The 26,545-nt window shown below is 51.8% G+C and overlaps 1 protein-coding gene across 1 annotated transcript in view; it reads right to left on the bottom strand.

Moving 5' to 3' along the window:
- Positions 1–6,097: 6,097 nt before the first annotated feature.
- SYN3 (synapsin III) overlaps positions 6,098–26,545 on the bottom strand; it is a 445,616-nt gene continuing 425,168 nt past the window's right edge. The window contains exons 9-14 of the mRNA XM_025882043.2: positions 25,334–25,408; positions 20,893–20,995; positions 16,392–16,526; positions 15,426–15,513; positions 9,766–10,057; positions 6,098–6,273 (exon numbers count right to left, since the gene is read on the bottom strand). Of these exons, the coding sequence (XP_025737828.2) occupies positions 6,141–6,273; positions 9,766–10,057; positions 15,426–15,513; positions 16,392–16,526; positions 20,893–20,995; positions 25,334–25,408 (826 nt within the window). The 3' untranslated portion in view covers positions 6,098–6,140. The remainder of the gene's footprint in view (positions 6,274–9,765; positions 10,058–15,425; positions 15,514–16,391; positions 16,527–20,892; positions 20,996–25,333; positions 25,409–26,545) is intronic.

Here is a 26,545-nt window from a genome sequence, read left to right as displayed (position 1 = left end):
ACCTATTCAGTGTCATCAGATTGTTGTGGGGGATTTTGTAAAAATTATTTTTTAGTGGCACCCTTTCTTCAAGCAGAATCGTTTGCAGAAGCCTGATTTATAAAATGAATAAAAGCAAGCTAGTTTGGTTGAACTGGACTTAGGGTGGGTGCTTCAGACACCCACCTGCTCAGGCCACCTCCTCTCCCTGCGGCTCGTACTCAGGTTCTCTGGCGAAACTTCTGGGCTCTGCGGCGGTTCTTGACAACCGTTGGGTTACAGGGAGTCTTGTTTCTGGCTGCTTCTGGACTGCAGTTATGATTTTTTTCCTTGTGTTTGGAACACTTGGTGCCTACTTTGTAATCTAAGTAGATGACATCTTTTAACATCAGTTTTCCTGCTTTGAGTGCTGGTCAAGTACTTGTCAAAGATAGTCTCTTATTATTTGAAGAACATTTTGCTTTTAAGATTTAAAATACACAAAATTCAGGATTTATTTGTCTTACAAGAAAAAGGCCAAACACAAATGTCTTATCATACAACTATAGAAACATGCTATAGTGACAAATGAAAATCTGAATCACAACACAGGAATAAAACACTATTAGTATTTGCAGACAGTATTTAGGAATATTGCCAATGTCTTCCTGCTTTTTAAACAGTCTGTTTTGCATATAAGGAAATGGCTTGGAATGTTCTATATGCTGCAAGAATATTTTGAGTCCTACATAAATGTGAAAATATTTTTTTGCTACACATAGTCTTCATTTCCATCACAGTGAAGAAAATTCAGTCAATAATAGGGCTTTCTAGAGGCCATGCCACCTTTAGTAGCTCAATGTATATATAGGCAAAGGATTTGGGGCTTTGACATTTCTTTCTGTGGTACTTTGTGGTATCTGAGCTATAGGACAGCTTTTTAAAAAATAAGTGTCCACTAGATGCAATGTAGCTTTAGTTGGGTCTGGGCTGAAGAATTACCTGAAGCTTTGGTGGGTCCAAGTATACCCTTCTCTGTTTCTACACCTCTCCATGGCTGTCTGTGGGGTGTTAGGCTGCAGTGTGTGTGTGTGTTGTGTGTGTGTGTGTGTATGTCTGGAGGACATAGCGATGACCAGAAGCACCAAATACTATAAAACAATGAGTTTGCAAAACTCACTCATTTTTGAAGGGTCCTTGAGTGGTCCACAAATGGTGCTGGTGTCCCAGGGGTGCAGGGGCTCCTCTCCCTCCGACACCCCACCTCGGACTTCCCGGCCAGTGTGACAGATCTCTTAGTTGAGGATGGTGGTGGTGTGCCATATGTCTAAATTTGTAGTCCTCCAACAGTGGTTTATTCTAAATTCTTAAACCAGCCTCAAAGATTTTCCTCTTGAATAGCTAAATTTATAGTTAGAAGCTTGTAAAATCCTACATTCTTTTCATTCGGCTGAAACCATGGAGCCCTACGTATTGCTGGTGGGTCATGAGAGTGAGATGATGGTTTGGCGGCGGCACACGCACTGCGTGACTTTGTGACATCACTCTGCTCATCTTGGGACGGAGGCGAGATGGTGGAGAGCGCCACCGGAAGCGTTTCGGTAACACTTCAGTTCTTCCGTGGCTTGGAGCCTTCACGACTTTCTGTGGCCCCGTATTTTGCCATACCATTAATTTTACTAACAGGAGCTCGTGCTTTCTCTCCCCCTTCTTTCTCTCTCTCTCTTTTTAAACTGAGTTATTTTTTTTAAGATTTTATTTAACCATTTGAGAGGGACAGAGACTGAGACAGAGCACAAGCAGGTGGAGGGTCAGAGGGGGAGGGAGAAGCAGGCTCCCTGCTGAGCAGGGAGCCCGATGCAGGACTCGATCCCAGGACCCTGGGATCATGACCTGAGCCAAAGGCAGACGCTTCACCAACTGAGCCACCCAGGAGGCCCCCCCGCCCACTCCTTCTCTTTATAAATGGAAGATATGGTTTGGCATGGCTGGACATCAAATCATGGGAGGTACCCTTTCCTTCTAATACAAGGTTCTGTGATTCCCTCTGTAAAAATGGTTAAATTTTGACCTCTCTTGCTTGGCGCTCCAATTCCTGAGATTGCTGCTTAGCCTCAGATCTCAGTAATTCTTACTCTGACGGAGCCGGACTCTCCCTTTGCTCCCTGTGCTCGGGGCCGGCGCCAAGACTTGCCTTTCTCCTTCCCTGGGCGGTGGCTGCCAAGTGCTAACTTGCTTCTGCCCTAGACTCAAAGGAAGACCACAGATAGCAGATGCTGACACTATGAGAGTTTGCAAATGGGAATCAAGTGGGGGGACCAATCGGAACACAAACGATGGAAGGCAAAGGGGCATTTAAAGGATTCACACATAAGTATTGTAGAAGGAATGTTTTGTTTTTGATTCGTTTTCCCATAAAGGAATGACTCCCCGATTTCAGAAATCACGTCCTGGCCATTCCCCTCTTCCTCTCAGCCGGCCGGTTGGGAGCTCTGAACCCAGCATCTAAGAGTCCCGGTCTCATCTGTTTTGGCTGCGTATTTTGTCTGCGGAAACACAGGGGGCCTCTGTGCCCTTTCTGCATTGTGTTTGGTTAATGGACCGATCTGACTTGCTTGTCGCCCAAACTTCCAATTCGTCTCCAACCAAACCCCAAATGCTGCTTTCTCTTAGAGTCCAAATACTAGACCGAACCTCTGAATTTTACCAGTGACTGCGTGGCAGTCGGGGACAGTTTTTGACACTTGTCAGTACAGTTAGTAACCAGCCGGCATGCTCTCCAGGATAAAGAAAAATGAGCGATAAACGTGCACTTGGGCCCTGAACTAGCCCTCCATCTGATTCAGTCACTGCTTGCATCCGCCAGCCTGACTTAACCGGCTTCAGCTTGGACTCCAACCTGTGTCCTTTCACTGGTGCCAAACACATAAAGCAGAACGAGCCACGGACCTGTTCCGTGAAGCCGAATAAAGCACGACTGTCTGCTCTCTGGCGCGGGGAGGGGCGGGTTCCAAAGGGACACGGAGCCCCTGCGGGACATCTCCAGCTGGGGCCCGGCTGTCTGCGGGGCTCTGCTGGGCTCTGGTGTGTGGCGCGTGGCCTGCACGGGGCCCCTCGGTCCTGCTTTCTGCCCGGGGCATGTGGCACGTGGTCTGCACGGGGTCCTGCTCCCTGCTCTACGCGCCTCGGCCTTGTCCTGGTCTGCTCGCCACAGCCTCTTCTGCCTGGTGCTGATGTTGGCACGTCGTCCCTCTGGCTCCCGGCCCTGGTGGCCCTGTGGCCACCTCTCCCCCCCTCCCCGGCCACGTGCCCCACGGGGGATGCCTCCTGGCCTCCTGAATCTGCTCCCATTCCCTTTCAGACTCCGATTCTGTTCCTGGGCAAGTGACTTCCTTGCACTGAGACTCTTTTAAGACAGGCTTTTCCTCCAATCTTCACACTTTGTGTACATTTTACTAGTTTCCTAAAACATGTCCTGAACACCTGCGCGCCAAGCAATGTGCCCCGTGCTTGACTTACGTAGCTCACCCACGAGCTCCCCATGCCAGCTTGCTTTCCCCGCAAGCTCCTTCCCCGGCAAACTCCAAAGGGAACGTCAGGAGGCAGCTCCCGGGATTCGCTACGGTATTTGTTACCATGTGAGTGAAGGCCCGTCCTCCCTGCCTCCTCAGCGGGCATGAAGGTTCGGAGGGAGTGCAGTAATGATGAGGAGAACACAGGGGTAATGGAAGAGAGAGGATGTGTATATTCAGTGTCCCTGGAAAGCTGACTTGACACCTAAGCTACGGTACCAGCTTACCATGGCAACAGGAGGAAGACCGGGGTATTTTCTCGTGCTGGTGGCAGTGCCCGCCAGGCTACATCCTTCAGTCTCCATTCACTGTGCTCCACCTTAGCACAAACCAAATGGCTCTTCGCCATGTTTCAGCCTCACCAAGTCAGCCTGGAAGGAAAATGCTAGCCTTTCTTTGGGTCGAAGTTGTGTTGAAACAAAGCAAAAAACAACAAACAACCCTTCAGAACCTCTACAGAGTGACTCCCTTCCTCGCTTCTTTTTTGTCCTTTCCCATTCAAAAATGTCACAGCTATGAAAGGTGAAATGTTTGGAAGGAACATGTGCTACCCATGTGAGAAAACAGTCCGTTTGGGGATCCGTGCTCTCTGCAAGACCACTCTGGGTCTCGACGCTCACATACAGACCAGTGGGAAAATTTCTTGCGATGTGCCGGTTATTGTGTTATGTCACAGATCACGTATGCATGGTTCTAGAAATCAGGATGCCTGGCTTGATGAAAAAAGTCTGTGCTACTGTAGCTGGAGTACCTGGGAGATGGAGCTTGGATGTGAGATGTTTTAGGACGGATTATAGGGAAGTGGGAACATTTCAGCCACACAGTTTATGAAGCCACTAGTTTTGCTCAGCAAAGGAGTGGGTCCCTGGCTGGAAAGCGTCCACACCAGTACTGTTCTCCCAGCGTGGCCTTCCCTCCCCGCTCAGCGCAGGGCTGCTGGTCTGACTTCAATATGCGCGCAGAATACTCGGGGAGACCAACCGACCTACAGGTCTGGGCCATATGACCCGAATTCCGGACTCCTTTGGTCTGAAATGAAGCTAGCTGTGCCTGCACTTTGAGAAACTTCGTCGGGCCTGTGACCGCTCTGTTGTGTGTTTTGGGTTGCATTTTATTACTAAGGGAGAACCAAGTGAGATTGACTTTTTCCGATCCTGATCTCCCATGCAGAAGAGGGATGATTGCCTTGAGTGTTTTCTGTGTTCCTGATCTCCCCAAACACGTGGGCTTCATGGTGTTACACCCTGTCCTAGGAGCCTTCTCTCCTCTACTTAGAACGGCTGCAAGGGGAGAGCATGGTGGCTATGTTCTAATGTCCTGGGCTCGTTTTGAGTCCAGGAGGCTGGTTCTGGTACCTACAATGTTTCTAGCACCAGGTGCGTGCTGACTCAGGGCAGCCCTGCACCCCGTCTGATCATGGGAGGCAGTCTGATGGAGGGAGCTGGCTTTGGAAAGGGAGTCGGGACATTTACCAGCTCTGCAGGGAACTTGTTTCGTCCAGTAAGTTTGGGTTAAGCAAGGTGAAAGCTCATTTCTTTACCGCAGGAAGCCTGAGGGCCTTGGATATGTAATGTGTACTACCAGCCTCAAAGCAAGAAATAGAAACAGTGTTTCCTAAACATGTTTGACCATGGGACCCCTTTATAACTGAGTAACCTACCCGTGCCTTGCTGGCAACAGTCCGTGACATGCCAGCCTCGAAGTCCCTGTCACGGCCCTTTCTCAGCCTGTGCCTCGGACTCTCTCTGGCTCTTCCTCTGTCCTGGAGGAGGGTACAGCCTTCCTGGTGGGAGTTCAGAGTTCCTTGCGAGGTGACACAGAATGGCTGGAGCAGCCCTAACCTGACTCCCTCCTTGGGAAGTTGAGGGCATCCTCCTCCTCTGGGAGCTAGTGATGACTCGTCAAAGAACCCGTGGTCTACTCGTGGCCATCCAATCTGGGCGTGAGCAGCACTTCAGGACATCCCCTCCGTTTCTGTTGTGTTCTGGAAGGCCCCACTTGTCACACAGGATCTGATTTCTTTCCACGGTTCTCGGGATCCCACCGGTGGCCACATGGGATGGGGCTTAGCCTGTCGGGCCTGAGGGGTGATCTCGAGCCTGGATGGGGCTAGCATGGGTAGGTAGTAGGTGCCCCTGGCTGGGCTTTTCTCCTTCTGTTTGCAAAACATTGTCGAAAGATTATTGCCTCCAGTGTTGCTGAGGTCCCAGTGCCTGCACCTGATGGAGGGGAGGCTCGGGGCCTTCACCCGAAGGCAAGCAAAACACTAACAAGAAATGTGAAAACTAGCCACACACAACATTTCACTTGGTTATCTGAGGCAGGGGAGCGAGCATCTGGGTGGGCAGGGAGATGTGATGCCTTTGGGGCCTGAACTGAGGAACCCGGAGGCTCTCAAAGGCCCACCACTGAGTTGGATGACACTGGAATGTCATGGTGAAGGGAGGGGGAGCACGTATAGATAGGTACTCAGTTCCTGGTCAAAGGCATTTAGAGAGTATCTTCTCAGGCCCTCCATTCTGTTCCCATCGGGAACCAAGGCTGAGAAGGAAGATGAGGCAGGAGAAGGGAGAGTGGAATGGAGCACCCCCTGCCCCAGCCCGGGCCAGGTTAGTCGGAAAACAGGCTGGCAAAGGACTTCCTCAGGTTGCGGATGGTTTCAGCCTTGGCCTCGTCTTCACTTGGGGTCCCACGCTGGGAGGTGTCGGAGGTGCTGAGGCTGTTGGTCAGGGACTGGGATTTGCTGAAATAGAAAGCAAGGGGGGGGTTGGGGGCGACAAGGCCTGGGACACAGTTGAGGGGACTTGCCTGCAAGCCGGCTGGGCGAGCCCAGTCATCACGAGGACGTGATGACGGGAAACCAGGCATCCCAACACTTAGGTGATGCGAAATGCATCACACACAGTCTTTCACCTGCACAGTGGTCATCGGTGTCCTCCATTTTTAGGTGCAGAAATTAGGGCTCATACCAAGTAACAGGGGAGTGCCCAACTAAGCCGGGCTGCTCAGAGGGCAGGGGTTACCAGCCGGCAACTGGCCCACTGTCCCGCCTCCATGCACACATCTGTGTGTGGCCACCTGTGAAGTGCTGTATCAGCCTCAGGCTGTGGCACCTCCTCCTGCCCTTCCTGGCACTAGTTTGGGAGTCAGGAGGCCTGTGTTCCGGACCCCGCACTGCTGTCGCCCCCTCTGGCCTCGGCAAGTGCCTCACGGCTTCGGGCCTCCTTCACCTCGTCGGTAAAAGGGAGGGCCGGTCTAGCTCACCCCTGGGCCTCTTCTCTTCCACTCCGGGCTTCAATCCCCACCTTTTCCCTGAAGCCTTTACTACTGATTCCGACCCGCCTTGGGATTCTCAGGGCGCCCGCTGTTTGAGCCTTGGTGCCAGCCTAGCGCTAGGTGACAGGGCCGTGGAGATGAATCCCCTTGCTCTCAGGGGGCTCGCACTCTGGTGGAGGTGACAGACACAGGAAGAGATGCTGTCAAAAGGCCACAAGTGTAAGAAAGCCCCACACAGTCTTGTCATCATCATAAAACCCAAATCCTCTCCCAAACGGGGACCATCTTGTACCCCTTGCTTATTCCGCACGGGCCTTATCCAGGACTATGTGCAGATTGGGGATCTGATAAACACCTGCTGACTTGAACTGAACCACAGAATATTTCAAAGGAGTAAATCAGGAGATTTAAGTGTTTCTAGCTGGATTACTATAGGGTCAGTGTTTACTATCCAAAATTCCAAATCCCTCTCCTGACCTGGGATGAGCTGGGCTGCGCCTCTTCACATGGGGAGAGGTGGTCTCAGATACACCTATAAATTGCCAGTAGCATTCTAAGCACTAACTGTGCATAAACCCATTTTAATCCTCATAAGAAGCCTGTGGGGTAAGTCCTCCGGTCCCCACTTCGCATGTGAGGAAGTGGGAGCACAGAGAGGTTGAGTCATGTTTCTGAGGTCATCCAGCTTTTAAGTGGGAGAGCTGGGATTTGAAACCAGGTGGTCTGACTCTGGAGTCTGGGCTTTCACCCATGGCACCATATTGCCTGGAGGACCTCTTGCTAATCCCTATCAAATTCACAATGCCTTTCTCCTTGGATCCAACAACACCCTTGCTGGCGTCTTCTCTACAGCTGATCCTGCACACGTGAGAGTGTGTGTGCGAGGTTATTCATGGCAGCCTTCTCTGCAAGAGCAAACCAAATTTCTGTTTGTGGCAGATGAGTTAGATCATAGTACAGTTACACAGTGGAATACAATACAGCTGTATAAGTGAACTAAGTCCAGCAGAGAGAGTCAGTCATCATCTGGTTTCACTTATTTGTGGAACATAAGGAAGAGCACGGAAGACATTAGGAGAAGGAAGGGAAAATGAAGGGGGGAATCGGAGGGGGAGACGAACGATGAGAGACGATGGACTCTGAAAAATAAACTGAGGGTTCTAGAGGGGCGGTGGGTAGGGGGATGGGTTAGCCCGGTGATGGGTATTAAAGAGGGCACGTACTGCATGGAGCACTGGGTGTTGCATGGAGCACTGGGTGTTCCAATGAATCGTGGAACACCACATCAAAAACTGATCATGTAATGTATGATGACTAACATAATAAAATTTTAAAAAGGAATAGAACACAGCTGTGAAAAGGAGAAAATTTTAGTGAACTGATGGAAGAACTTCAGGATTTATCGTTAAATGTAAAAAGCAAGGAGAATCGGGTGGATAGTAAGTACTACCATTTGTAAAAAGTGGGGGGAGGAAACCAACATATATTTTTGTATTTGTGCAAGGAAACACTGGAGGACTGCACAAGGAACTAACAAGAGCGGTCACCTCTGGGGAGCAGGGGGGCAGGAAGGCACTGGACGGGAATGAAGCAGGAGGAAGGTTTTTCATTGTGTACCCTTGATGTTGTTGATATCTTTTAGATCTCTGAGCCATGTGAATGGATCACCCATTCAAACACATTATGGTTAACCCGATCCAGGGACTGGATGCCTTGTGCTCAAGCCTAGCTCTTCCGCTCACTGACAGTGGGAACTCTGGCAAGTTGTTCATCTCCTCCTCATTTGTAAAATGCAGATAATAATAGTTACTAACTCCTAAGCTTGTGAGAACTGAAGAAAACCCCCAAGTAGGTGAAGTGCTTGGCCCATGGTAAGTGGATACAGGGTGCTGGGAGTGAGACTATGCTTATCGATATTAGTGCTTGGCATTGAAGGGAGGGAGGGGCTTTCCCGAGAAAACACATCTGGAGGACCTCCCTGACCTCAAACCGAGAGATGGGCTTGACAGGAAAGGGGACGAGTATGTGTGTCGTGATGGGTCGTGATGGTTACAAACATGGCATGACAGCCACAGTTCCTCCCGTGCCTGGGGTCTAGACTTTCGCAGTGTGGCTTTACAGGTCCTCCTACCAAGGGTCTCTTTGGCCATGTGAGTTGCTTTGACCAAAAGCATGTGGTGGGATGAAATGGCCTTGTGTGCCTTCAAAGCTGGGCCTCAAGAGGCCTTGAAGCTTCTACTTGTGCTCTTCGGGGATGGCATTCTACCATGTGAGGAGGCGGGGCCCAGCCTGCTGGAGGTTGTGACCCATGAAAGAGAGAGGCCTAGCTGACGGCAGATGTGTGTGTAAGGCCCTCTTGGACCATCCAGCCCCAATGAAGATGCCAGATGACTGCAGCCGTATCACGATCCCAGGAGAGTAGGGTTGTTAGATTTAGGAATAAAAACACAGGCTACCCAGTTACATCTGAATTTCAGATGAAAAATAAATACTTTTTTAGTATAAGTATAGCCCGTGCAATATTTGAGGATATACTTATATTCAAAATTATTCATCACATGTCTGAAATGCAAATCTAACCGGCCATCCTGTATCTACCTGGCAACTCTACAGGAGAGACCAGCTGAAGAATCTCCCAGGCGAGTCAAACTCAGCATAAATTGCTGAATCAAAACATTTTGAATGAAGAAAATGGCCGTTTTCTTAAGCTACTGTTTCAGGGAGGTTTGTTATGCAGCAAGAGACAACTGGTGTGTGTGTATCTGGAGGATGGTGGTGGGGTCTAGCGATAGTCTTGACCTCCTGAGCCCCGCCGGCCATCCAGGTTCCATGCTCGAGACCTCCTACGCATTCAAAATCTGAGTGAGGCCTTTTGTCGCCAAGTCCCTGTCCTGAGTCAGCCCAGCTCTGCCCCCAGCCCAACTCCACCCTCCACCCTGCCCAACCCCAGAGCACTTACTTGAGATGAGGGTGGGGTGGTGCTGGCTTCTTGGACTCTTCCCCTTGTTGGGAGGCGCTCCGGCCTTGAACGGGGGGCCGGGGTTGGGAGGTGAGGGCGGCGCCTGGCTTGGAGGCCTGGTTTGGAGAACTGCCACTGGATGCCCGGGACAGCTGCGGAGAGCCTGGTGACCTCTGCGGCTGCGGAGATCCGGATGGGGGGCTCAGGGGCTGCTGGCCCTGCGGGGGGAGCCTCTGCTGGGACGGGCTTCCAGATCGCGCTGGCTGCTGAGTCGGAGTTTGGCGAGGGCCCCCTACAGGGGGAAACATGATGATGTTCAAGTTTTTCTTAAGATAAACATGGTTGTGCACAAATACTGCTTCAAGGATGTTCATTACAGTGTTTTTTATAACAGTGAAAAGCTGAAAACAATATAAATGCCCAATTGTGGAACTGATCGGGAACATTAAGATACATCCATATAATGGAATATGCTGTGGCCATCATATATGATATGGCAGCATCATAGTAATATTGTTGATAATATGTGCTAAATATATACTGCTGGACAAAAAGGCAGCTTACAAAATAGTGCGAACAGATTTATTCCATTTTAGCACATACGTATGTAGCTATGTAAAACATAAAGACTGGAAAGTTGTCCCCTCAAACCAGCATGTCTCTAATTTTAATGTGCACACGAATCACTGGGGGATCTTGTCAAAATAAAGATTCTGATACAGGAGGTACAGGAGGGAGAGTGTGGTGAACCGAACTGTGTCCCCCCCCCCCCGCCCCGTTCATATTTAGAAGTCCTCACCCTCAAGGTGACTGCATTTGGAGATAGGGCCCTAAAGGAACTCATTATTGTTAAATGATGTCATGAGGGTGAGGGCCTAATCCGACAGGACTGGTGTCCTTAGGAGAGAGAGAGAGAGACCCCAGGGGCCACACAGGGCAAAGGCCACATGAAGACACAGTGAGAAGGTGATGTCCACAAGCCATGGGGAGAACTTTCAGTCCTGTTGGCACCTTGACCTTGGACTTCCAGCCTCCAGGACGGAGAGAGGATAAATGTCTTTTGTTGAAGCCACTCGTCTCTGGTATTTTGTTATGGCGGCCCACGCAGACTCCTACTGGGGGGCTCTGGGGTTCTGCGTCTCTAACAAGCTCCCAGGCGATCCTTCTGCTCTCTGTGCTTTGAGTAACGAGCCACGGCTCAATGATTACTAAAGTGCTGGGGTTAATTCTCTTCCTTTTGCTCACTGATGTTTTCCAGGCTGAAGATGTATTCCTTTTGAAACAATGGATTATCCCTTACTTTTCAAAAGCTTTTTACACTTTTCTAAGAACTTTCAAAGGCATATATGTCATTTGATCTAGAGAGGGACTGGTGGGGAAGATGCCATCCTTCTCGTCACGGAGAGGTGCACACTGAGCCTCCCCAAGGTCTCCCAACTAGCAGGCATAGCCTCAGGGAGCTCACAGGGTCTTGGCTTCTCCCTCTCACTGCACAGAGCATGTGGGTCTTCACCAACAAGCAAAGGGGCATCATAAGCTTGGGGACCTTTTAGCCGCTCAGAAATGACTTCGAGTGGAACTCCAAGGCCCCAGGCAAGCGAGGTGCTCTCTCCTCACCCTTGAAGCCCGAGTGTCGGGGCTGCTGACTGTGAATTGCATTTTGCCCAAACAGATGGGGGCCTGCAGCACGGTTGTCCTCACCCAGCTTTGTTCAGACAGGTGAGGAGACTGGGAGTTCAAAGGGGCTGGGGCCCGTCTCCAGGGCCCTTTCCTAACGTGGCTTCTGCTCATCTGCCCTCCCCGGGTCTTACTGAGCACACTACACCCCCAGCCTAGGGTTGGGCAGCCTGGCATCGCGCTGCGGGTTAGGCATGATCCCCACAAATGTTCCCATTTTTCCAAAGAAGCTGAGTCCCAGATATACTGTGACTTGCTTGAGCTGTCACTTCTTCTTCTTTTTTTGGGGGGGGGGGTGGTTTACTATTTATTTATGACAAATATCCCACATCCGTGATCTTCTCCAGTCAGAAGTTCTTTGAAACGATGCCATCAGCCTTGGCCAGTCGGAGATGGAGTCATCGGACTCACCCATCCTGCGAATGGCCCCACAGATAGCGTAGGTTTTGAACTGGCCGTTGAACCTGCCCGTCACCTTATCAACCATTTCCGCGGCACGTACAGGTCCACGAACTCGCCGGCGTCGTTCTGCATGTCAAGGGCGCGCCTGCTGCCGCCACCACGAGCTTGAGCGCAGAAAGTGAGCTGTCACTTCTAATAAGAGGGAGAGCCAACATTCAAACCTACATCTCTTTGACTCAAAAGCTCTGTTTTGTTTTCTTTTTCCTTAAAAAAACAAACAAAAAACAAACCTCCGAAACTATGCCATGCAGGGCTGCCCTGAGTCCTCACATCTTTGTGCAAATGAAGAAAAGGTGCTCTCCTCCAGGGGTGGCCGCCCTGAGCCAGGTGCAAGAGGAGCTGGGCCGAGGCTTCAGCTGACCTTTGCCCTCCGATGTCATCCCAGCCAGGACCTTTGCAGAGGGCACGACCTGCATGTCTGGTGGCACCGACACCACCACTGGTGGCACCAGGAGCCCCAGGTCTTAACTCCAGTCTCATGTTAACTTGCTCTGCGGCCACGAGTGAGTAAGTCACTTTTCTCTGGGTTTCTGGACCCTTGTCTGTAAAGTGAGGGCCTCGGAGCAGACATTCCACATCCCTCCCAGTGTGGATGTTCTTCTGAGCCCAGGCAGCACTTCTGACGCTGGACTGAATGGCAGCAAAGATTTAGCAAGTGATTGCACGTGGCCTTGATTTGCTGTACACCGCCCTCGTCACTGTCCTGGTGGCTCGGAGGGCCCAGCGATCTCAAACCCAAATGCCGAAATAAATGAAGCAGGGAAGTGTCCAAAAAATCATGGCAGCCCAAGCAAACTGTTACTTTAAATTAAAAAAAAAAAAATTTCCTTTGGGATATAAACATAGTTCGGAGAACTCTTTCTCTAAAGAGGTGCAAGCTAAAGGAAGTAAGGATCAACACTACATTGCCGTGAAGGTGACAATAGGGAGGAGCGGGGCCTGAGGCAAACGGCGGAGTCCTGCTGTCCTAGGGAGCTGCTGCTGTGGCTGTCGGGGGACACTCGCTGAGGAGGAACCCGGGCCCCTGGCTTCCAGAGCTTTGCTCTATCCAGAGAACTTGAAATCCAGGTATTTGTGCCAAAGCTCCTGATTTCTAAATGCTGGCTTCCTCTTGTGTGTTTTTTAAACCCACTTCCGGTCAAAGAAAACCTCTTTTTTTCTACTTTTATCTCAAATCTTCCCGTCCCCTCCCCTACCCCGGGGCCAATAATATCTTGGAAAAATCTGGATCCTCATTCATTCATTTATTTATTAACGATTTGTCGAATCCTTTAGACACCTGGGCTTCTTCAAGAGACACTCATTTCTTTCAGCGTCTTGGCAAAGCAAACAGTTTAGTATTTTTAATTTCAACGCATACAGAAACCCATTAACTTATATATAGAAAGTATTTGCCTAAGCACCAGGATTGGTGCTAAAAAATTATGAGGTTCGTTAAAAGAAAACTTCATTTTTTACGGCGAGTTCAAACAAACAAGTTAATAATGTGATCCTGTTATTTTGGGAACTCAATGAAAGCATTGTTTTTTAATTAGCCTTGTTATTTTAAATCTGAATGTTAATTCAATGAGCATTTGCTTTAATTATCTTAATTGGTTTTAAATTAATTGTTTTTCAACTCACTAAAAAGTGTGTTTAGCCCTGTGTCCCTTAAAATAATATCTCTTTATCAAGCATGTCTGTACTCTGGGCTGGAGAGGAAACCAGAATACAGTAGCTCTCTGTTTTAAAAGTGCTCGGTTCAAATGCGTTTTAAAAAGTAAGTCCTGGGGCAGAGCGGGAAAGGAGAGGGCAGGGCAGGGCAGGGCAGAGGCACAGCCAGGAGCCCGGCAGGGGGATGAATTAATCATTTTTGAACGTTTATAATGATACAATTACCTTTAGGCAGGAGGGTAGTGGGGCTGCTTTATTTCTAAGGATGGTTAATGGTAATGATCATTAAGAACAACACAGATTATTTTAATTGTTAATAAGACACACATTATTGATAGTAAGTTTTTCACAGTGAAAGTTATGTAGATAGTTACTCCTAGTAAACTGAGCTAGCACCTCCTGGGTGATACCCCCGCACCGGGCACCTTGCTGCCCATGGACAGCTCCCCATAACTACCCAGGGCAGCGGTTATATCCCTGGGGAGACCAAGGCTCGGAGAAACGACGAGACCTGCGTAAGACTTAAGAGTACTGAGACGTGGAGGAGGATTCCAAAACACGGCTATCTGCCTCACGGAGAATCCCGACGTCCATGCACAGTTATGGAAGTTATGCAATCTCCCTTTTCTTGAATACTTTCTGCTTTTCTGAGAAGAGGCGCAGACACAAGAAAGATGGACTGGGCCCTTTATCCGAGACCCGCGGACGACGATGCCATTTAAAGCCCAAGGCCGGATTTTCCCAAGAAACAATGAATATGTCACTTTAATCAAAGCGACTGGAAAGGCCACAACGTGAGTCAAGCTTTTCCTTTCTGATACGTTCTAAGCAGATTCTTAAGATTGTCCTGAGGGGCGCCTGGGTGGCTCAGTTGTCAAGTGTCTGCCTTCGGCTCAGGTCATGATCCCAGGGTCCTGGGATCGAGCCCCACATCGGGCTCCCTGCTCCACGGGAAGCCTGCTTCTCCCTCTCCCACTCCCCCTGCTTGTGTTCCTTCTCTTGCTGTCCCTCTCTCTGTCAAATAAATAAACTCTTAAAAAAAAAAAAAAGGAAGATTGTCATGAAACCACCCGGTGGGGCCTCTTGATGCAGAGCTGCATGGAAGCTCCAAGCTGGTGCTAGAGCAGTGGGCACACCTGGAAGGTTCTGGCTGCGAGCAAGCTGAGCGAGGCGGCGGCGCGCGGGTGTCCCCCACCAGGCCTGCGCAGGACAACACCGAGGCGGCGACGTTCCATGAGAAAGTTAGTTATTGCCATGGCTCCATCCTGTCATCATGAGTTTATCTGTTCTCTACTAAGTGTCAGCATTTACACAGCAATGCTGGAATATTTTTTGAGGGAGAATTTCCATCGACGAAGTCATATCAATGTCCCGTGTTTCTTTCTCTCTCTCTCTGGCTACTTGGCTCATAAATCCATAATTAGGCACCACTAGTGGCTAAGAAACAAGACACTTTCTCAAAGATCTAAAAAGCCAGATGTATAAACCTGCATTTTCTCCTTGTGCCATGGCCACCTCTGGAAAAAGGAAATACTGACGTTTTCACTGGGGAGCGCTTGGGAGACAAAGAAGAAAAATAAAGGGGGGGGGGTTAGATGAGAAAGTCCCTTGCCCGGTGCCTGGCACTGCGGAGGTACTCAGCAAAGTCACCTGTCTCCCCGTCCTTCCTGCCTGAGTTGAAGGGAAGGAAGACATCAGACATCAGATGTCTCATCCATTCGGCACACAGAGCTAGCGCATGTATTCTATGGACACAGTACTACACTGGATTTTTCCAGAGTGCCTTCTGGAGACCAGCCATGGACCCCTCAGGGCATTTCAGCATCCTCCCTGCCTCATTTCCCTTGGTGACTTGCTGTGGCTCTTACCTTGTGTGGGTGGCCGTGGCTGTGGCTGTCCAAGCAGAGGCCCCAGCTGGGCCGGCCCGGGGGATTTCGCTGGTTTAGTCTGTGCAGCCTAGAGCAGGAGAGGAAAGAAGCCTGTGGTGATTGCCACAGCCCTCTGCTTCCTGGGTGGGAAGGCAGGACTTAGATTTTGTTATCACTGAGGTAAGACTTACCTAAGGCGCACAATTCGTAAGAGTACACCATCATGAGTTTTTACGTGTGTATACATCTGTGTAGCCACCACCCGGATCAGGCCAGAACATTCCAGGGGAGAAGGCTGCCCCACGCCCCTTCCCAGCCAGCAACCCCCTCAAGTATAACCATCATTCCGACAGCTACCATCATAGATTCGTCCTTGTGGGGGGCAGGGGGAAGCAGGTTTTGAGATTTGCTTTTCCAGAAAGCTGAGCGCTAGCAAATTCTTTGGAGAACAATCTGGTAATCTGTAGTGAGGGCCGTGGAAGGGAGGAGCTATGTGGGAGCTTGTCGAGGTCGGGGGATGGAGAAACAGAAGACACAATAGTCTCTATTGACTGGTGCCCTGGGAACACACAAAGGGCATGCGTGTACGTACACACGCCCACGCGGGCATGCACACAACCATACACACACACCCACACACACCTGCTGCTCCCTGCTCAGGCCTGGGACGGAGGGCACAGAAGGGACAACTGGCTTCTTACATTAATAATCTCTGCCTGCAAGTGCAGTCAAGACAAGGTTTTTCTATCTATGATGGTGGAAGGAGAAAGGTCTCAGAGCCTCCCAAACTCCTCTGTCCAGGGCAGGGGTGCAAGCTCGCACGCCCAGCCTCCATCCACACCCCATTCCCTTCTCCGCAGGCTGGTTTCAGTCTAGGACTATCTCCTTTGGATCCAGTTTCCCCAGTCCCAGACAGCCCAGCATTTCTCAAAAGCACAAAGTGTCCTGTGCTCCCGAGAACCTTACCCAAGGCCTCAGGGGCGAGGGCGCTGTGCCTCCTGGTATCAGGAGTTGGCTCATTTTGGAGACAACAAGGTCGGCCATCAGCTGTCTGTCCTCTTCCACGTGCTCTCCGATCAAGGGCATTGAGCTGTCCATCACCTGTGGGGGAGAAAGGAGGCCTGAGGGAACCCCATGCCGGGCGGCTGGGCAGCCGGGCAGCACGTCCCGGGAGGGCTGGCTCAGGGCTCAGGACAGAAGTGACCACTAGATGGTGATGTTCTCCCAGCAAACACCCAGCCCAGTGCCTCTCGCTGGGAATGGCTCCCGCAGAGATACCCAGATCCCCGCAGTTCAGTTTAATCAACTCTCCGGACTCAGTTCAATTCAGCCTACGTGTGTTGGGCTACAGAAATGTGCCCAACGGCCAGGGAGCCTTTGCTGACCTTTTCTGCTCCTTTCTTTGGGGAGCCAGTCTCCGCCCCCTCCTTTCCCACCTTGGCTCCTGCCCAGGCATGGCGCCCACCTCCTGAACTTTGGCCCAAGGTCAAGGCTTTCCACACTGCCAGAAGCAGTGAAGGTGGGGGCTCAATTATGACCAAAAAATGACATGGGCCGGAGTTGACCCCGGGTTCGGAGAGAAGAGGGATGAGGAAAGGCCTGTTCTCAGGGGCTCTGGCAGAACATGTGCCTGGAGAGAAACATACTCCACAGGGAACGGCCTGCTTCTGAAGGAGGCAAAGTGCTTATATTGGGAGGGGTCCTGCGAGATCACATTTGCTCATCCCGCTCTTTTTGCAGATGGGGAAACTGAGGCCTAAAGATGGGAAGGGACTTGGCCAAAGTCATACGGGCCAACCATGCAGGTGATCTCCCCAGGCATGGGCAGCCGTGGAAGGTCTAGAAGGGGAGTGAGGCCTGGGCAGGCACTCTCCCCCCTCCTCCACTGTGGGAATCCGGGCCTGTTCACCCACCTGACGGCCATCAAATGCAGGGCCTTGTTTCCCCTTTTCTCAAGCTCTGGACTCACCAGGTTCTCTCTTCTGACCGGGTCCTTATCTATGCCCATTCCCTCCGCTCACTCTTCACTTAATTCCTTCTCATCCTTCCTGGAACACGAAGCTAAGCCCTTCTTCTCTGACCGAGCAACTTCTAACCAGCTGCTCATCTACACCCCCACTGTCCTCACGTCGGTTGTCCCATCGGAGAGCTTACCCACAGTGCTGACATCTCCTGTTTACCTGTGTCTCTCCAACCAGACCGTGAGTCCCTGAGGTCAGGGATGGGACCGGGGACCTGATCAACAGATATGCCCTCAATAACTCCTATGATGGAGAAATGAAAGGTCCTTGCAATAAGTCCTGCTCATAATGATAAGGGTGCTGTGTTATTGAGCACTTATTATGTGCCAGGCACTGTTCCAAGCACTGGGTGTGGATGATCTCGTACAAATCTCAGAACAGCTCTTGGAGGCAGGTACTATTATCATCTTCATCATAATGATGAGGAACCTGAGCGTCAAACAAGTAGTAAGTTCGAGAACACATTGCTAGCAAGCCACCGTCCTTCCATTACTCACCGAGCACTGAACAGCTCTTTGTGGTGAAAACCAGGAACGGGAACCTGGAAACCAAGCCTATGTTCTGCTATAGATTTGCTGTGTGATCTCGGGCAGGTCACGTTTCCTCTGTGGGCCCATGTTTTCCTCAACCGTAAATTGAGGGGTCTGGGCAGCTGTGAAGACCCTTCCAGGTGGGGCTTTTAGGGGCCTATGTGTCTAAAGCACCCACTCTGGTTGGGAGGCTGAAAAGCAAACTCAAGGATGTGAATGTTGATTTTAGCATGGTCCTGAGAACTGTCCTCGAATTGAGCTCCTTGTGGGTTGGGCTGAAGTCCTTGGCATTCCAGATCTCAGTGCCCGGCACACGGGCAGCCTCTTGGTCTATGTGGGCTGAACTGAGTTATAACTGTGGAGCCTGTCTGGATGGACACAGGCCTGTCCTTCCTCCCCCTGACCCTACCCATCATCTTCTCTTCCGGTTTCTGTTTCCTACACTCCCTGCTGTGGAAAACAGCCACCACAAGGAACCTGAGGTCAGAGCATTTTGGAATCCCCCATGGTGGACAAAGCCAAAGGAAGTGGACACTCTGGTCTCCCCAAGGAAACATTTTTCCAGTGAGCAATATCATTCCCTGGACAGGCCATGGAGGACAAATTCAAGGGTCTTTCCCCTGAGTATTCTACTGTGAAGATCTTCACAAAACATGTCATACAAATTTTATGTTCTCACCACAGAGGTGGTTGAGGAAAACAGTATTTTTAGATCTCTTCTGCCTTTTTTTTTTTTTTTTCCTGAGTGGGGAAAAAATACCTTTTATCTTCCTGGTAGCAAGTTGCCCATCTCCCTTGACCCCACTGTAAACCCAAAAACAAGGGAAACAACTCTGCAATGTTTCTGAGAGAAAAAACAATCTGAAAAGTCATCTTTTTTTTTTTTCCTGGAACATTTTGAGTTGTTTTCTTGTTTTTTTAAAGTCCAAACCCCCTAATTTTGCCTTTTTTTTTTTTTTTTTTTAAATATAAGAGGTCTTTCATCCGTGACCCTCTGAATGTCTGGAGGCAGGGAGCCTGGGCCTCACGAGTACAGGCTTTTATTTCCTCAGAACAAATGTTGAGAAAACTCAAAAAGGCAGGCGTTCTCGGGGCAGAGAGAATGAAAGGGAGAAGGGGCTAAACTCACAGGAGGGAGGGGAAGGGGAGTCAAGGAGCCCTTCCTCCATGATCGCTGTCACCTCTCTGGATGGGAGCTCGAGGAGGAAGGGTCCCTGCCTCCGTGGTTGCTGCTATATCCCCATCACCCGGCTTGGAGCCTGGCGCCCAAGGACAGATGACTGCGTGTGTGCCGCAGCTGTGAGCTCGTGCCTGGTGGTCCCTGGGAGGAGATGCAGGCGCGGGAGGGCTGGAGCGGTCTCAAGAGATGCAACGCCCCAGGCAGGACGGCCCTTGATCCCCCTGGTCCAAAGCTCCCAGGGCATGCTCAGGAAGGCGGGAAACTTGGGCCTCCAGGAGGCAGCCTGGTTCTGGCTCAGAAGCAAGTGTGCTCCTGACCCCTCCGATACCGCCTCTGAGAAGGGGTTCTTGGGTTGGGGGCGGCGGTTTCAGCTGTGGTGGCAGCCAGTTTTCCAGAGCAGGATGGACCCTGCAAATACAGATGTCGCTCATCCTGGGAGTTTTCTGGTCTCTATGGGGAGGGTAGAGGGACGGTGTCCATCCAAGGGTGGCCCCTTCCCGGGCAGGGTGCCGAAGCCCTCCCGGTGTGGCTGGCGGCAAGCAGCAGGGCTCCCCCCTCCCCTGTGGAGTCACCTGGCCCTGCCGCGCCGCAGGGCCCGGGGAGCAGCGAGGCACGCGGGCCTGGAGGACGAGCTGGCTCCTGGTCACCCAGCCATGTGCTTGCCATTAGCCGCCCGCAAGCCGGGGAGGGGAGGCGCAGGGCTCTCCGTCACGTGTCTTGGCCTCGTGTCAGCACCGCCCATCCGCTGTGGCTGGAGAAGGCCACGGAAGGGGAGCCCTGAGAGGGGCTGTGGGGGGGGGGGAACTCGGGGACGTGTATTTGGGGGGAGAAGGGAGAACTCTGAGGCCAGAGGGGCGTTTTCAGGGGAAAGGTGTGGGGGGGGGGGGGGGCAGGGCAGGGGAGGGGGGTTGGGGTGCAGAGGACGACTGTGGGACCAGGAGGGATGGTGGCGGGGGGCAGTGCTGTAGGAGAGAGGGAGAAGCACAGCGGGGAGCTGTGGGGGGAGAGGGGGACTGGAGGAGCAGGAGAGGACAGAGTCCGGGAGGAGACAGGAGGACTGTGGGATCGGGGGCGGGGCACTGACAGGAAGTCACGGGGAAGAAGAGTGTGGGATTAGAGGTATGTCCTGGAGGACGGCAGGGGGCTGTGGGCCCAGGAGAGGCATGGGTTGCAGGAGGGTTGTGGAGAGTCTCTCTTACAATTCTATTTCCCTCCATCTTTCCTTCCATTCACACCCCTGCACTTCTGTGTTCCCTGGGTTCAGTGTCCTCCATGACTTGTTTTTCATCCCCTTTCCCCACCAGCCTGCACACCACATGTCCGTCTGGGTCACAGCTCTGTCCCCAGAGCCACACCCATGCCTAGCCCTGGGGAGCCCCTAAAGGACAAGTGTGTTGAACGGACAGAGGATGGAATCTCTGCGTGGTGACTAGGGACACATGCCCTGTTTGCACACGTGGACACAGAAAATTTCAGAGGCCCAACGGCACACGGTCTTGCTGACTCGTGGCCTGATGTGCTCCCCCTGCCCTTAGGCCCAGGAGTCATCAAACTTCATGCCCGGAGCTCAGAGGCTCGAGATGCTGCCAAGGGAGGGGATGGGGAGCTGTGTGAGGCCGGTGGGTGAGAAGCTCTTGGAGCCGCATGTGCCCAGGCCCCGGGCTGGGACAGAGCCGAGCGCGCTGGAGCCCACACGTGGGCCCTGTCCGTCCCACATGGGGGCGTCCCGCCCTCACCTCAATGATGTAATCTCTGCCGTCCTTGCCGTGGACGGCCTTGACAGCGCAGACGTCCAGGCCACCAAACATTTCTGAGCAGCTATCCACCCACAGCCTGTACCTGCACGGATGATAGACAGACGGTGAGCACTGGGGGAGGGAGCAGGTAGGGGGAGCAGAGGGGGAGAGAGAGAGGTGGAGATAGATTGAGAGACACGGACAAACAGGCCGCAGGACAGACAGTGCCATGCGCATGCATTCAGAGACGAGAGAGGTGGTCAGAAGTAACAAGAGACAGAGATGCAGCGAGAAAGACAGACAGAGACAACAGAGAAGCAGTGGGAGAGACAGACGGGCATACGAAGGCAGAGACACAAATGGACAGAGTGAGGGAGAAAGGAGAGGGACTAGAAAGGGAGCCCGGAAGCGAGAGAGCGAGAGAGAGAGAGAGAGAGAGAGAGAGAGAGGAAGGATGAGGGGTGGGAGAAATCTGAGACCCCGCCCCCGGCCCCCCAGGACCCGGCTGGCTCTGCAGCAGTGGGGAGCTTGTCCCCATCCGGAGCCATCCTGGACACCCGGCCACTCCTGTGGTCCTCTTCCCTTGGGAAAGCTGCTTGAAGGGCTCAGAAATCCCTCCCAGGCCGCCCTTGGAGCCCCGGCGACCATGCTGACCATGCTAGACGAGAGCCTGAGGGAGACAAAGGGTGCATTCTGCCCTGAGCCTGGGGCAGGCAGGCGGGGGAGGCTGGCAGGCTGCTCTCCCAACCCCGGGCCTGGCCCTCTGGACCCAGTGCTTATGTTCTCTTTCCAGCCACTTGAGGGCTGCAAGGTCAGTTTGCTTTGCAGGGGAAAGATTTCAGCGCTGGACTCTGACCCTTGCAACAAGGGGATGGTTGTATCTGAAGAAGTCTTCCCTTGGCTTCCCCTGTGGTGGCTGGGTTTGGGAGTCACAGGGGACTTTGTGTCAATATTCTTGTTTCTCTCCTCACTCTCCAAGGTCACTCGGGGCACTCCTGCTCTGAGATCTATTTGTGTCTCTGAGCCATAAGGCCTGGAATGAGGAGAGATCATGGCCGGAGTGCTCTTAGAACCAGCTCTCTCATCTTAATGGCCAAGGCCCACTGAGGCCCAGAGAGGGAGAGTGGCTTGGCCAGGTCACACAGCAGGGCAGTAATAGAGCCAGGATTACACAGATCTCCTGGTCCCTTGCTCAGTTTTCTCATTCAGCTGTAGCAGGGAGCACACGAGATCACAGAAGGAAAAGGAAGGATGACAACTCGCACCTTTTCAGCTCCTGATAGGTACCGGGCCTTCTGTGGGGGTTGACCCTTCCTTCTCCAACCCCCACCACAACTCTGTCAAGAAGGTTGAACCCATCTTTCTGATGAGGAGACTGAGGCTCAGAGACCTTAATCAGCCACAGTGCTGGCTACCAAACCTAGATTCTGTCTGATTCCACAGTCCAAGCAAGCCACCGTCTTGTCAGTTGGGACACATTGCAGCCTCAGCACGGGAGACCAGTGACCTGGAGTCTTGCTATTCATTTCCTCAATAATTTTGGGTAAGCATCTTCTTGAAGCCTCAGTTTCCTTACCTGAAAAATGGGAAGGCCTAGGTATGATTCTCATTGGGCATCAGAATCACCAGGAGAGTCAAGCAAACATACACAGAGTAAACATTCAGATTTGGGGGCCCTGCCCTATGTCAGAATACTCTCAATATGTTTTTAAAGCTTCTCATGGGATTCTCATGTGCAGCCACAGTTGAGGACGACCTTTGGTCCTCAGAGCTCCAAGAGCCTCCCGGGCTCTCTGACCACCCAGGGTCCCTGTATTTGGCCGTAGTGGCTGACTGGTGAGGCACCTTCAGTTTAGGAAGACCTGTGCCCTGAGACACCCCCCTAAATCAGGTTTCTTCTCAATGGAAGATGGAAGTCTGGACCAAGACCCAGATAAAACTGGCTTCTAGAGGCTGTCTTCCAATGATGAACTTCCAGAATACCTACTGGCTGCATCCCATGGGGCATAGCCCCCCCACCCCTTCCCAGGGTTAAGGAAGGGGGTTCATGGGTGGGGCAGTGTGGGAGAGACTGGAGAACATGGGTCCATGGTCCCCTCCAGCCGGGTGGGACTAGCACCAACCAAGCCACATTGCTGGTTTTGCTGAGGAGGGATCAGGCTACCCGGCAAACAGGTAAGCCAGGTGGAAAGAGGAGCCAGGGCCCGTTTATGGGCCCCCAGAGATTTCCCCTGTGGAGGTGGCATTGGGAAGCTCTGTCCCAGGCTTTGGGAGCACTGCCCATGACTCTACAGAAGTGAAAGTGAATCCCAGGCCTCAGCGGACACGTGCCTGAGGTAGGCCCTTGTAGGAATGGCCCACGTGACCTGGAACTGTGCAGAGCAGGGGATATGGTGGCCTGCTGGGGCCATTTGTGAGCAGCTCATGAGGCTTCACAGAGGGCTGGGCTCACATTCTGGAAAGGCCATGGAGAAAAGGACCACAATGTCCTGTGGATGCTCACTGGGGGAAGGAAATGACTGCCCGGACCAGATGATTTGGGTGGGCAAGGTCATGAGCACACCCCTCCCTGAAACTAGCTGGCACAGGCGGGCTCCCAGAGCGAGGGCTGCAGCTGCCCCCTGGGGCTAATGGGAAGGAGAGGCAGCCCCTCCTTGTGATGCCTGCTCCTGGGGGAGCTACTGACCCTCCATCTCCCGATCAGCCTCTGGCTGATCACCTCCAGTTAATAGCTGGAGCAGTTCACAAAGGTTAGTTAACTTGCCCCAGGTAACCCAGCCTGAAAGGGACAGGACCACTCGCTTTCGCTCACCTCCTGCTTCTATGAGCCCCTGAGCCATCAGTTCCAGGAAGGGAGACACCATGTCCGTCTTGTTTGCCACCGTTTCCCCAGGGCCTCACTCAACACCTGGCTCCCAGCTTGTGCTCAACAGATGACCAACAAGGAAATGAAGGAATGCCTCCCAATTCCTACTCATTCTTTACAAGGGGTCTGCAGCACCACCTCCTTCAGGAAGCCTTCCCTGACCTCACCCCTTGCTAGTCTCACTGGCTGCCCCTTCTCTGGGCTCCCACAGCTTACTGCCACCCCAACATACCACACTCTGTCTCCGACGTTGACCACAGAGCCTGGAGTGGACCTCTGTAGATTGATTTCCCCTCCTGTCCTTCTTGATGTTCTGTGGCGTCAGAGCCCACCCTGTCTCCCTCTGTCATTGCTGCCACAGTGCCTGGTCCCACCGCAATCTCCAGGGGTGGACAGGTGACATGGGCCCCGGCAATTGCGCAGGTGCTGCTCCGAGGCCGTAGTGATCGGCTCACGGATGGTCATGTGACCCAAGGCAGGCCAATCTGCGAAGAAGGCTCACTTCCAGTCTTTGGTGGAAATGGTTGGGAAAGAGTTTTGTCCTGCCGGCCTTGACACCGTCAGGAGGGCAACCTGGAGCCGCTATGCGCCACCAGATGAGTGCGCTGGCCGGAAGGAAGCCAACGCAGAAGCAAGCTGAACTGAGGTGTGTGGGGATGAGCTCTAAACTCTTACCTAGAGCTGTATCTCTGGAGTTTTCATCGCCACAAGCCAACTGACACCCCTCTTGTCTCTGACCAGTGAGATTTGTGTTCTGATGCCCTCAATGGACACAGTCTCTGAAAGGAAGGGCTGGATCTTTTCATCTTGATTCCTTTGGTGCTTGGCACAACATGCACGGCATGCAGTAGGCACTCAATGAATGTTCACCCAACAGATCTTTCTGGCCCCAAAGCCCACACGATATCCACTCTCATTGCTTGCCTGCACGCAGAGGTCATGGGGCCGCAGGAAAGAATGTGTGTGCCCTGCTGGCCCTGGGAGCAGGTGACTGGCCCTTCTTCAGGTGAAGAGAGCTCCCAGCAGTCCTTAAATGAAGAAAGACCTGAGGGACCTTTAGCCAGAGTGCACATACCACATTCATGATTCAGTGGAAATAACCTCTTCCTCCTGACACTGAGCTGAAAAAAGAAGTTGGAGAGAGGAATGGACATTCCAGGAGCCCTGGTGCCCTAATATGGATGCTTTCGTGTACCTGTCAGAGCACAGAAGGGACTGGTGAGGACTCCCTGCTCTCTCTGCAGTAGCTGGGCAGGGCTGGGAAGACCCCCATACTTGGAGTTAAGACATCAGGGATCTACTCTCAGCTCTGTTACTGATCAGCTCTGTGACCCTGGACAAGTCACTTTCCCTCTCTGAACTTGCTTCTGCCATCTGTAAAGTGGGATTATAATAACATCTACCCTGCAGGGGGTTGTGCAATAAACGGTTGCCGTGTCTGGGAAAGTGCTCTGTGGGTGGTGAGGCCCTGGCCGGAGGGTGAGGCGCCATTCCTTACAGGTCTCTTGTTGTGTCCCTCCCCCACCTCCTGCCGGGGCTGCTGCCGCGCTCTATTACACCTCCTCTGTCTCTCACCTCTCTGTCATGGCCACCTGCTCCAGCATGGCAGAGCCTGTGTTGGCCTTCCAGTTTCCAGAGATGGAGGTTCTCCTGTATCAGAAAAATAACACCGAGGGCATTAGGACCCCTGTTGCTGCTCTGCCCTTCCTTCTTTGCTTTGGCTGCTAGGAGGCTCCAATTCAAATATCTGGCTCACATTCTGGCAGGTATTGTTAGGGACACATCTGGCCCCCAGATGTGTCCTATTATTGGCTTGTTTTTTATTTTCCTTTATGCTGATTGTCTTATTTACTTGTTGGATCTTATGTATTTTTTTCTAGGCTGCCTTTGAAATCCAAAGATTATTATTTTTTTAATTTAAATTCAATTAGCCAATGTATAGTACATCATTAGTTTCAGAGGCAGAGTTCAGTGATTCATCAGTTGCATATAACACCCAGTGCTCATCACATCATGTGCCCTCCTTAATGCTTGTCAACCACTTACCCCATTCCCCTACCCACCTCCCCTCCAGCAACCCTCAGTTTGTTTCCTAGAGTTAAGAGTCTCTCATGGTTTGTCTCCCTCTCTGATTTCTTTCCATTCCATTTTCCCCTCTCTTCCCCTGTGATCCTCTGCACTGTTTCTTATATTCCACATATGAGTGAAACCATTTGATAATTCTTTCTCTGATTGACTTATTTTGCTCAGCATAATACCTTCCAGTTCCATCCATGTCGATGTAAATGTTAGGTATCCATCCTTTCTGATGGCTGAGTAATATTCCATTGTGTATATATACCACATCTTCTTTATCCATTCATCTGTCGATGGACATCTTGGCTCCTTCCACAATTTGGCTATTGTGGACATTGCTGCTATAAAGATGGGGGTGCAGATGCCTCTAAAGATTAAATTTAAAACATGTCTACACCATCAGATGAAATCCCCCAAACCTTGGCCTCTTGTTTTTGAAAAGAAGAACTAAGGTAGTAGAGCTGTTAGTGATTCTGGAATTTCTTGAGGGCTCCAAAATGTAGGAAAAGTGATCCATGGAGAGAACTGATCACTATTTCATGGTGAAGGGCAGGAAGGCCTCCTGGCCTCAATACCCTCCCTATTTGCCTTTTCTGCTCCAGCAACACCAACCTCCCTTGCGGTCTCCAGTGCCATGGCTTTTTCCTAGGTCGAGGCTTCTAGATACATTCTTCCCTTTGCCTGATCCAGTCTTTGTCTCCATCTTTGCCT

Source organism: Callorhinus ursinus, unplaced genomic scaffold, assembly GCF_003265705.2.
Source record: "Callorhinus ursinus isolate GAN/ISIS: 27379988/994484 unplaced genomic scaffold, GSC_fseal_2.0 scaffold14, whole genome shotgun sequence".
NCBI classification, from domain to species: Eukaryota; Metazoa; Chordata; class Mammalia; order Carnivora; family Otariidae; genus Callorhinus; species Callorhinus ursinus.
The sequence above is the reverse complement of the archived record's forward strand: the minus strand, read 5'-3'. Positions and strand labels throughout refer to the sequence as shown.